This window comes from Pongo pygmaeus, chromosome 4 (genome assembly GCF_028885625.2).
Source record: "Pongo pygmaeus isolate AG05252 chromosome 4, NHGRI_mPonPyg2-v2.0_pri, whole genome shotgun sequence".
Taxonomy (NCBI): domain Eukaryota; kingdom Metazoa; phylum Chordata; class Mammalia; order Primates; family Hominidae; genus Pongo; species Pongo pygmaeus.
The window spans coordinates 159,833,531-159,845,864 of record NC_072377.2 but is presented as its reverse complement, the minus strand read 5'-3'; the positions used below and the strand labels follow the sequence as shown (position 1 = coordinate 159,845,864).

Genomic DNA, 12,334 nt, shown 5'->3' with positions numbered 1-12,334 from the left:
AAACTGAAAGACATGTTTTTTATATGTTATGAAGACATAAAAGCAAATAAGCATAATTTCTAAATACTGAGGTTTAAAACAATAAATTTTTAATTCTGTAAACTGCCTCCATTGCAAAAATACAGCCTTTTTTGAGGAGCACCAAGACCTTAGCATGCCTTGCTAGACAATATTAGTCACAGTCTTTTTTTTTTTTTTGTCCAAAGTATTTGTTAATTGTTTATTTATCAAGAGGAACTATTTCTTAGCCCACATATTCATGTGTCATAGTTCAGGAACACAAGTCAGTGACAAACTTCTAGGTAATTCAACCTGAAGAAATTCTTTATATTCCAAGATTACTTTACACTCTGAAAGATACCAGCCTTCCTCATCTCCTCAAAATCTTTCATGGCATCATAGTTTCTGTAGAAATCTGCATATGCCTTCTTTCTTTGATCAGCCACACGAAACTTATACAAAGCTGCAACCCCCAGGGATAGCATGAATGCTACAGCCATATGATTTCACAGATGCCTGGCCAGAAGGCCACGCATCCAAGGTTTTGGCAAAACTTTGGGAGCCATGGTAGTTACTGTCCTTGATACGTATGCCAACCTCAACACCAACGTCCTTCCTGACTAAAGGAAAAATGCCATAGTCTTTTAAACATATCTGTTATCCCATGCCAGTGACAAGCGTCTCAGGCTCCAGGAAGCGTATCTTTTCAAGGGCCTTCCATGACTCAATCCATTGGTATATATAAAGTAGGTATATTTTTTCTGCAAATTTTTAACATGTATCTAATTACGCCACTCTACTGAGTAAAACTCAAGTCATTCCATACCATCTTTAGAAGAGTCCAAATGCCTTAGCATGGTATATAAAGCCAACAACGCCTGTCTCTCCAGCTCCATGTCTCACTATGCTTTAAAACTCTAGTGCCTGCTATCCACATCCCATTCTCGGCCACACTCCACTACTTATGGTTCATTCATTGAACAAAGTATACTGTTCCTTACTTCTGTAGCTTTGCCCACTCTGCTCCCTCTGCTAGAGTCACCTTCTATATTTTGATAAACACCCATTTATCTATACTCAACACCAGTGTCAGTTACTTTAGGCTATCGGCACATGTAGACTTTGCCTTGATGACAACTCTTTTACTTCCAAGTAACGAGTCATTCAAACTGGTTTTAAATGGGCAAAAGATTTAAACAGATATCTTATGAAAAAAATTTTCCAGCTGGCCAAATAAACACATGAAACTATGCTCAATAAAACTAGTCATAAGAGAAATGCAAATTTAAACCACAATGAGATACCATTTTACATACATTAGAATGTCTAAAATTACAAAAACTGACCGTACCAAGTGTTCACTAGTATGTGGAAAAACGAACTCTCTTACATTGCTGGTGGGAGTATAAAAATGGTATAGGTACTTTGAAGAACTGTTTGTCGGTTTCTTCTCAAGTTAAACATACATCTACTCATGACCCAACATTTCAATTCCTGAATATTAATCTATGAAAAATGAAAACATATGTCCACAAAATGACTCATAAAGGAATATTTATTACAGCCTTATTCATAATAGCATAAAATGGAAATAATCCAAATACCCACCAATAGGAGAATGATAATCAAATTGTTATATATTCATAATATTGACTACTACTTAGCCATATAAAGGAACCAACTACTGATGGCAGTGGCTGCTGCCATCATGCCGGCTGCAGCAGGGAGGCGGGACTAGGGCTGCACATTCCATGGAGTCTGTGGGAGCCCTGCCCCTTCTGAGTTGAGACGGGAGCTCTCCGTGCAGCTGCAGCCACCCAAACTGCAGCTGCAGACCCAGGCCTCCTGCTCTACAAAGCAGGCAGGAGCCCCGCCCTCCTGGAGCTACAGCCGCCCAAACGTCAGCTGTGGATCCGAGCCTCCCTGTGCTCTTGGGGTGCAGCTGCCACACCGGCAGCTGCAGACCTGGGCCTCCCACTCCAGGAAGCAGGCAGGAGCTGGGCTGAGTTGGCGGGGCCGAAGCTCCCGGGAGCAGCTGCGGCCGACTTCCCAGGCGCAGGACCCAGGCATCTCTGCAGCCTGCACCCTCCGGGGCCCCAGGAAGTCTCCCACCCCACCCCCACCCCACTCCCAGTCCCTGCGGGCTCGGCGGGGTGTCTGCTTCCACTGTCTGGCCCCTCTTTGCCCTGCTCTGGTCTCAGAGCAGGGGTTGGTGCCGAGCCCTGGGGCCATGAATGACAGCAGGAGGCAGATTGATTTCCTTGGCGGAAGGGGACAGGGTCCCCAGGAAGGCCCCACCCTCAGGCCAGGGTCCCCAGGAAGGCCCCACCCTCAGGCCAGGGAGGGCCTGAAGGCTGGGGGCTGGGCTGCCAGTCCCGCAGACTGGAGTGGGAACCCGTAGTGCCTCTTCCGGCTCCCCATGGCCGCTCATGAACCAATCAGCACATACTTTCTCCCCTTTGAGGTCCATAAAAGCCCTAGGCGCTCAGCCAGAGCAGGCCAGAGGACAGCCAGAGGAGGGAGAGGGCAGAGAGACGAGGAGGGGAGCACTCGCTCCGCTGATAGCTGGAGGTGATGGGACGACCGGTGCAGAGAGTAGTACTCTCTCCACTGAGAGCTGCAGAGACGACCTGCCGGCAGAGAGGAGCGACCCTCTCTAATGAGAGTTTCAGAGACCTGCAGAGACATCCAAATGATCTGTCTGTGGAGAGAAGCCACCCTCTCCAGGGTCTCCTCTCTGCCGAGAGCTGAACAGTTGATGGAACAACTTGCTTACAGAGGGAGCTACCCACTCTGAGCTGTTCTAATACTAGATAAAACTCTTCACCCTTCACTTGTCTGTGTACCTCATTCTTCCTGGATGCTGGGCAAGAACCCAGGCAAAGGTGCTGTGGGCCACAGAGGTTTCTGGCCAGAAAAATCTACACTCCAGAGATCCTGTAACACTACTAATATACACAACAGCATGAATGAATCTCAAAAAACATGATGTGATTATATTATCAAAACCAAAGACATTATAAGAAAATGAAACGAAGAATTATATACCATAACCTAGTAGAATGTATCCCAGGTATGCAAGTCTGGTTCAACATTCAAAAATCAACGTAATCTATCACCTCAGCAGGCTAAAAAAGAAAAATTAACACGATCGTATCAATAGATGCAAAAAAAGCATTTGACACATCCAATACCCATTTATGATGAAAATTCTCAGTAAACTAGGAACAAAGTTGAACTTACCTTGATAAAGAATATCTACAAGAAACCTACAGCTTACATCACATTTAATGGTGAGAAATTGGAAGGTTTCCCACTAGGATATAGAACAAGTCAAGGATGTCCTCTCTCTCCACTTCTTTTCAACATTGTACTGAAAATATTAGCTCATGTCACAAGACAAGAAAAGGAAATAAGTATACACATTGGGAAGGAAGAAATCAAACTGTCTTTGTTAATGGCCAGGTGCAGTGGCTCACGCCTGTAGTCCCAGCACTTTGGGAGGCTGAGGCGAGCAGATCAGTTGAGGTCAGGAGTTCAAGACCAGCCTGGCCAATATGGCGAAACTTCGTCTCTACTAAAAATACAAAAAATTAGCCAGGCATGGTGGCGTGAGCCTGTAATCCCAGCTACTTGGGAGGTTGAGGCACAAGAATCACTTGAACCATGGAGGTGGAAGTTGCAGTGAGCTAAGATCACGCTACTGCACTCCAGCCTGGGCAACAGAGTGAGACTCTGTCTCAAAAACAAAACGAAACAAAACTTATCTTTGTTCACAGATGGCATGATAGTCTATGAGACTTTTTTTTTTAACAGTAGATGGGCTAAGGTTTATTTACTTAACATTTAAAAATAATTCATTTACTTCAACAACATGGCATACAATCAAGAGTACTATTGAAACACTTACAATTCAGAGGGGGTCAGGACAGGAAAGATCACAACCCCATTCCCGAGGTGGAGTGAAAGATCTGAGCCAGACCTCCATCCTAGGCCAGGCTCCTCCATTAAGCAGAGACAACCAAAAGATAAGAAAGCCTTGGCCTCATCCCCATCAGGAGATAGCCTGAACTGCTCACAAATAAGAAGGAACTTCATCATACTGAGGACTGGTTCCTGATGAGTCATTAGGAAAGTCAGTTCGTTCTCTCTTCAGTAGGTGGTTTAGCAGCCTTCTAGAGAGCAGAGAGCAGTAGTCTGGGGCTGGAGGCTGAGGGACAACATCCAACAAAGGTTACCTTCTTTTTAGTAATGATTTGTTCCTTTTTTCAACGGCAAGAAACCTGAAATCCAGAGAAGTCATTTAAAAAACCCCTTCTGGCTGCAACCTGAAAGCATCTCCCAAGCCAGATTGGGGGTATAGATGATGACTCCAACTTCAGTGGGCCTCTTCTTCAATAGGGGAGCAGCCAGAGAAGAAGCTGGTGTTGCTGGCCAGAGCTCGTTTCTTTTTCTTCCCTGGAGGCTTATTTTGTTGGTATTCTGTTGCTCCATGTTTCGACTCTGGGAGGTCAAAAGCGGAGGGAGCTGGAGCAGTGTTCTTTGACAGCACCTGCTCCATGTCACACATCTCTTTCAGGATCTTGCTATTGGAGGTGGCACAAACAGGGTTAAAGAAGCTCAATCCTGGAGTCACCTCGGTAGGATCCTCCAGTTTGAAGGAGCCTTCGGAATCCTGGGTCTGTTCAACAGTGCCCAAGCTATCCTTGCCTTGCTGGCGGTTCCGACACTTTGTGGGGTCACAGCTACAGTCCACACCACAGTCTGACTTTTGCTTCCTGCACCCACACTGCTTGTTCCCACACCAGCCCTTGCAGGAACACCCTTGGATATTCTTCCTGGACACCTTGACTAATTTTGTTGGCTTCCATTCCTCATCATCCCCCTCATCACTGTCGCCATCACCATCACCATCTTCATGCTCATTCACAGAATGCTCTGAACAATATTTTAGATCCTCGATGTCCATGCTTTGTTCCAGAAACTTTTCTTTAACACGAGAAGGTTTTGGCTTAGGTGGGATATATTCAAAAGAAGAGTCTGGAGATAGAAGGGTATCATTAGGAAGATGTTTCTGTCTGCTGGCTACCTGGAGGAGGATCAGTTTCTGCTTGATGATTTCATTCTCTTGGAGAAGCTGCTGATTTTGCTCACACACTTCTCGCATCTTCTCAAGTTCTTCATCCTGATACTGCAGTGTGCTCACCAGCTGCTGTTCCTTTTCACTGGCTGATTTCTGTAACTGCTTCTCTGCCATTTGGCTTTGCTGCAACTGGCTGACAAGGTACAGCACCTTCTCTTGGTGCTGTTGCTCCATTCTGACCAGCTCAGCTTGTAAATCTGTCTCTATCTCAGAAAAATGATTTTGTTCCTCAAATAGCATCTTCTGCATGTCAGCACAGCTGGCCTTGCTCTGTCTCAGGCTGTTTTCAAGTTTGGTGACATGTATTTTGGAGGAGACCAGCTCTCCAATCAAATATTTCAGGGCACACTTGGCTTCCAGAATGGTGGCAATATTCTCCCAGCATTGTTTTGACCTGTCTTCACTTTCTGCATCCAGGAGCTTCTGCTGTAGGTCAGCAATCTGAGCACTCCTGAGTTCCATTTCAGTCTCTAGGCTTTCAATCTGTTTTGTAATACAATCTTCTGACTCCAAAACTTGACCATGCACCTCAGTAAGGGAGAATGTACACTTCCAGAGTTTAGGAGGTGGATTCTCCCGAGATTCCTTTTTTCCTTTGAGTTGAACCACATCCTGAGCCAGGATCTTTCTGTCTTCAAGGAGGTCATTCAGATGGCGTTTGGCTTCCTCAGTACTGACCAGAACCTCAATTTCATTTCCAAGCCAATTCCTCACTCGAGCTGCAATGCCTTCCATTCCACGGCTCTGAGTCTCTTTCCGCTTATCTGTGACCTCTCGTTGTTTCTGGAGAGCATCCTTGAGACGCTTGTTGGCAGCTGCTGCCTCTTCCGTTTTACGTCTGAGCACACTGGATTGTTTCTGGAAGTTTCTTTCAAGTTTGAGCAGCTCATATTGCCTCTTACGGTCTCGTTCTTTTAACTGTATTACTTCTTTATCTTTTTTCTGCTTCCACTGTCTAAACTTCTCAGCATCCTCTTTCATTTGACGCATTAACTGTACCCGCTGGTTTTTCATCATCCATATCTCTTGGTTCAGCTTGGAGACAGTATGCTCTGTGGATTCCTTTAGTTTCAGAAGTTTGGACTGCTCATTCAGTTTCTTCTTCAGATCAGCTATTTGACCCTCCAGCTCCTGGAGAAATTTGCGGCGGTGCTTACTTAGCTTGGCTTGGTTGACATCCTTCTTTGCTGTCTGAAGTTCAAGATCCAATTCTTCTTTTTCCTTTTGCAGATTGATGACTTCTAATTCTAGATTTTTTATGTTATCCTGGTATTGAAACTGAATGGGCTGTAGTTGGCTGTCATTCTGAGTCATCTTCCTAACTAGGGCCTCTTTCAGTGCCAGGGCGTTATTCAACTCAACCACCTCCTTAGACATCTGAGCTTGATGGAGAGCATGCTGAGTGGTAAAAGTGTCAGAAGATCTGCTAGTCTCTGGACTGGTTTCCACTTGAGCTTCTTGTTCCACTGCAGTATCAATGGCTACAGCCATGCAAGCAACAGTTTCATCTGATAACTGGGTAATCAGTTGCTGCAGGTTACAAATTATCTCTACATTTTCTTTCAATTCCTGGTCTTCCAAAGTCTCCACTAGCTTTTGAAGATCCAGTTTGCAGGCCGCATGCTGCCTGAGCTCTTCTAGCTTGGCGTTCAGTTTTTCATTCACTTGCTCTGTCAAAATGATCCTCTCCAACATCTGGGCTGTCTGACCAGCTGCCTCGCTCAGACCACGACTTAATTTTTCATTCTGCTCTACCAGGGACTGATTCTTCTCCATCAGGGATTGTAGATTCTCTGATGGTTCCGCATTTATAGACCCAGGCAGAGTACCTCCATGGGCTTGTAGCAACAAGACTTGTAGCTGTTGTACCTGTTGCTTTAGATGATTAAGTTCAGCTATGTGGGGATCAATATTTACAATCGGTTTGTTCTTGATTTTTCTTGCTCTGTCAGCATAGCGAAGGGTACTTAACGTTTCTTCTAGATTGGAGTCAGCAGGACTCACACAGGCTATCATAAGAGTGTGGCTGTTACCTCCTAGAGAATCTTGCAGCAGTCGAGTTAATTTGGAATCTCTGTAGGGCACAAAGCTACCCTTTTTGTCATCTCCAAGAGCACTGATTACATTTCCCAAGCATAGGAGTCCTCGGTTAATATTAATACCCTCTTTTAGACGATCCCCTTCAGCCTTGGTTTTCTTCTGTCTTTCTGATCCAGCGAGATCTACAAGATGCAGCTTGGAGCGAAAGCTGTTATTCTTGTCACTTTTCTTTCTTTGCTCTATGGAGATTGTAAAGATGGCATGAGATCGGGACGACTGGGAGTTCATAGCTGTGGAGGCCACAGTCCTAGAGTTGTTGCCCTGCTCCAAACAGGAAACAGTATCCAAGGCGACTAAAACAGTCTTCTCAGTGAGTCCCACAATCTTTATGCCTTCCTTAGGATCCTCCCGTATATTTATTTGAGCTTTCTCACGAGATGGGCATAGAAGATCCAAAATTTCTTCATTGTAAATCTCTAAGTAAGACACTTTCAGAGTAAATTCAAAGTCACTATTTTTATCAATTTCTTTGAAGAGCAGTTGTATTACCCTAGGAATAATGCCAACTGTTGGTTCATTCTCCTGCTCTGCAGTGTATGCACCTCCCATTGAATAGGTTTTTCCAGAGCCAGTCTGCCCATAGGCCAGGACCGTTGCATTATATCCTTTAAATATGCCTTTTATGAGCGGCACCACTGCTGTAGTGAAGACTTCTTCCTGTTCAGTAGAGGGGTCAAACACAAAATCGTAGGTGAAGGATTTATCAGTACCAACCACCACCTGAGGCTCCCCGGGCACGAAGGAAAGGCATATCTGGCAGCCCTCACTAATCTCTTTGGGGACCAGAGGGCGACAACGCAGTGCCACTCTTACAGGAATTCCCTTCACCTCTTCCTTCATGATCCTATCTCAGCACCGTCTCAAACTAAATGTACCCTCCCCGTTCACCCGGGGTCTCCCGCCGCCCTATCCCAACCGGAGCTTTAACCGCCAAGTTTCAAATCCCTCCCAGAGACGCCAACCAACTGCAGTGCAGACCGCCCGAGGGCGGAGCGCGCACGTCTGCGCGCGCAGGCCGGCACGGTGGGAAGGGGAGGGTAAGTCGAGAAATTTCTTTTTAACCAACAACAGAAAAATGTCCTGGAACTAATAAGTGAGTATAGTATAAACTTAAAGGATACAAGGTTAATACACAAGAGTAAATTGGTTTCCTATATACCAACAGTGAATAAGTGATATTCAGAATTGAAAGCACAATACCACTTATATTAGTACTTAAAAAATGAAATAGGTATAAACCTAACAAAATATGTGTGAGATCTACGTGATGAAAACTACAAAACTCTGATGAACAAGATCAAAGGGGAACTAAATAAATGGAGAGATATTTTATGTTCATGGATAGGAAGACTGAATATCATAAAGATGTCAGTTCTTCCCAAATTGATCTATCCATTCAATGCAATTTAAATCAAAATCCCAGCAAGTTGTTTTATAGATATTGACAAACTGACTCTAAAGTTTATATAGAGAGGGAAAAAAATACAATGGCAAACATAATATTGAAGGAGAAGAACAAAGTCATAAGACTGACACTACCGAACTTCAAGACTTAGTATAAAACTACAGTAATCAAGACAATGTGGTATTGGCAAAAGAATAGACAAATAGACCAATGTATTAGAGTAGAGAGACCATATAGATACAGTGAATAGACCTACATAATATAGTTAATTGATCTTTGACAAAGAAGCAAAGGCAGTACAATGAAACAAAGATAGTTTTTTCAACAAATGGAACAAATGGTGCTGGAACAACTGGACTTCTGCATGTGAAAAAAATATATATATATCTGCATATGAAAAAAAAAATCAGCCTTCACAAAAATTCACTCAAAATGGATCATAGTCCTAACTGTAAAATGCAAAACTATTAAACTCCTAGAAAATAACATACGAGAAAACCTAGATGAACTTAGGTGTGAGATGACTCTTTAGATATAACACCAAAGGCACAATCCATGAAATAAATCATTAATAAGTTTCATTAAAATCGAAAACTTCTGCTCTTCAAACAAAACTGTCAAGAGAATAAGAAGACAAGCCATAGACTGAGAGAAAATATTTGCAAAAGACACATCTGATAAAGGAATGTTATCCAAAATATACAAATAACTCTTAAAATGCAACAATAAGTAAACAAACGACCTGATTTTAAAATGGGCCAAAGGCTTTAACAGACACCTCACAAAAGAAAATATAAACATGGAAAATAAGCACATGAAAAGATGCTCCACATCATATTTGGTCAGGAAAATGTAAATTAAAACAATAAGATACTACTACACACCTACTAGAATGGCCAAAATCCGGAACACTGACAACATCAAATGCTGGCAAGGATGTACAACACTAAGAGTGAACCCTAATGTAAACTATTGGCTTTGAATGATAATGATGTGTCAGTGTAGGTTCATTAATTATAACAAATGTACCATTCTGGTGCTGGATGTTGATAACATGTCTGGGGGAAGGAGGCATGTGGGAAATCTCTGTACTTTCCTCTTAATTTTGCTGTGAATCTAAAACTGATCTAAAAAATGTTAAGTCTTTTTACAAAAAAAAAATGTTGAGCAAAAGATGCAAGACAAAAAAGCAAAAACTGTACAGTTCCATTCACATGAAATTCTAAAACAAGAAACAAATAAACTGTGGTCATATGAAATAGAAGTCAGAAAGTGTTTGCTGGGGGAATGGGGGCAGGGGAGGGTTGACTAGAAAGTGATGCAAGGGGTGCCCTTTGGGTGTGATGAAAATGTTTTAGGTCCTGTTTTGGATGACGGATGCTAAAGTTATATATTTGTGGAAACTTATCAAATTGAATATTTAATCTGTACATTTTAAGATCTTAATTGTATCTCCATTAAAAATAAGCTGGCTTTAAAAATTGATCTCCTCTGTCGATTCAAAAATGTACATACACATATTCTTCCTCTAATTTCAGTGTGTTCCCAGACCTCAGAGGTTCACAGAATCCAGATTAAGAACTCCTGGACTAAATGACTTCTAAGGGCTTTCCAATATCTCACATTCTCTAAAGGAAAAAGAGTTCTGGAATCACAATGCAATCACAGAGTCAGCGGGGAAAAATGATTACCCCAAATTCCATTTACTCATATTTCACGTACAGCATAAAGCAAGAAACACACACATCTTTCTTGGAAGTTAACTGCAAAGGTCAATGTCTTCATTCTGGCCTGGTGGAGTGGAGATGGAAGCCAGGGAACTCATCATAAAGAACAGCATGGACTGGACAAGGCTGCTAGCTGGAGGAGATATGTCATGAGGAAGAAGCCCTAGTTTGGAGCCTTGGCTTTACCACCAACAAACTGAGGAACCTAGAGGGAATCTGGGAATCAATCAATCCAACTGTGTCTTTTTTTTTTTCTTTTTTTTTCTTTGAAATGGTCTCACTTTGTCACTCAGGCTGGAGTGTGGTGGCGTGAACATGGCTCACTGCAGGCTCTACCTCCTGGGCTCAAGCGATCATCCATCCCATCTCAGCCTCCCAAGTAGCTGAGACTACAGGTGCATGTCACCACGCCTGGCTAATTTTTGTTCAATTGTTTGTTTGTTTTTTGGCAGAGATGGGCTTTCACCATGTTGCCTAGGCCAGTCCCAAACTCCTGAACTTAAGGGATCCTCCCACCTCAACCTCCCAAAGTACTGGGATTACATGTATGCACCACCACACCCAGCCAACTGTGTCATTCCAAAGAGGAGCACATTGAGTCCTAGCGAAGGAGACTGAGTGGCTCAGCAAGTTTCTGGCAGACCATAGATTAGAACCCTGCCTTATCAAACCCAATTGTTTTGGACCCTGTTGCCTTGTTTGCCCAGTCACTATTTTCTAAGAATTTCTTCTTCTTCTCATTATGCGTAGGGTTACAGAAGTTGCTATATTTCTTCAGTGTAACCCACCTTATCTGGCCTTTGGTTTACGGATCCAGATGTGAGTATCTGACTCAGGTTATGCCAATCTGTCTTTTCCAGAGATAGAGCGAAAAGATGACAGAGAGCGAGCGAGAGAGAGAGAGAGAGAGAGAGAGGAAGAAGAAGAGAGAAGGGAGGATGAGGATAGCAGTAGGCCAAGAGAAAAAAGATTCCATCTCCTATTAGATGCTTACACGACCCATACAAACTATGGAGCCGTCAGCAATGGCCAGTATCTGCCCCATGTCTAGGAAATCTGTAAATCAGACGTGCCCAGAAACTAGAGCTGCTGGTCAGCTTCCAGGTTATTTCTATAAAGCTGCTGAGAGTTCAGAGATAATTCAAGAGGTGCTTAGTCCAGAGGCCATAAAAAAGTTGTGGGAGAAAATTAAACCTAATGGTGGCAACTAAGATTAAGAGTTGGCATATGAACTAAAAAGGAGTATCTCTGAAGCTAAGATTCCTTATTCTAAGGAAAGGATGTGTGAAAAGATGTGACTATTTATCATACAGTTACTTACATTAGCAAAAAATTGAAAATTGCCTAAATGTCCAAAATAAAAGTGTTAAATGTTGATATAGCCCTATGATAAAACATTATATAAACATTAAATATCCTGTCCTAGAAGAATACTTAATGATTTGGCCATTGCTTTCCATATAATGTTAAGTATAAATAGAATACAAACTATATAAAACATAATAATTCCAATTTTGTAAAAGTATAGCAACTTATTTATATTTACATGCATAGAAAAAAAGCCTGGAAGAAGAAAACATGCTAATAGGTGTTATCTTTGATAAATCAGATTTGGTTTTGTTCCAACTGGTCCCTGGTTACCTGGCAGAATTAAGGACAGGGAAAAGCAACTTATTCTACTTCTACCCAATCCACCCAATTAAATTAAATACCCTAAATGCCACGTTCTTAAAGAGGAAAAGGGATGTATCTATTGAAGTTGTAGACGAAGAGGAAGAATGGCACCAACTCCCATGTCTTTCTAAATGTTGTACTATGGGCCCCAGGCAGGGTGTTTTCAGAATCCTAAGCATCACTCTTGAGATAATGTGGCAAGCAGCAGTTGCAAGGTAATCACCCCTCATGACTCCAGTTTGTTTTGCTGCTGGGTTCCTGCCAAAGATGCTTGTTCCGGAGAAA

At 42.7% G+C, this 12,334-nt stretch overlaps 1 protein-coding gene and 1 pseudogene across 2 annotated transcripts; both read right to left on the bottom strand.

Annotated features, from left to right (window-relative positions):
- Positions 1 to 206: 206 nt before the first annotated feature.
- On the bottom strand, positions 207 to 627 carry LOC129037013 (cytochrome c oxidase subunit 6C-like; annotated as a pseudogene).
- A 3,175-nt stretch (positions 628 to 3,802) lies between these two features.
- On the bottom strand, positions 3,803 to 8,242 carry KIF4B (kinesin family member 4B). 2 transcript variants are annotated; one of them, XM_054488777.1, is made up of 2 exons: positions 8,160 to 8,242; positions 3,812 to 7,900 (listed from the first exon to the last, which is right to left on the bottom strand). In XM_054488777.1, exon 2 carries the CDS (start codon positions 7,790 to 7,792, stop codon positions 4,379 to 4,381), a length of 3,414 nt encoding a protein of 1,137 aa, XP_054344752.1. In that variant the 5' UTR covers positions 7,793 to 7,900; positions 8,160 to 8,242; the 3' UTR covers positions 3,812 to 4,378. The 2 variants fall into 2 exon arrangements, with proteins under 2 accessions (XP_054344751.1, XP_054344752.1); XM_054488776.1 differs by having other exon boundaries at positions 3,803 to 8,235.
- Positions 8,243 to 12,334: the final 4,092 nt, after the last annotated feature.

What these genes read in the sequence shown, in the direction of transcription:
- KIF4B (XM_054488776.1), bottom strand. Translation starts at nt 8,083, where the DNA reads ATGAAGGAAGAGGTGAAGGGAATTCCTGTAAGAGTGGCACTGCGTTGT.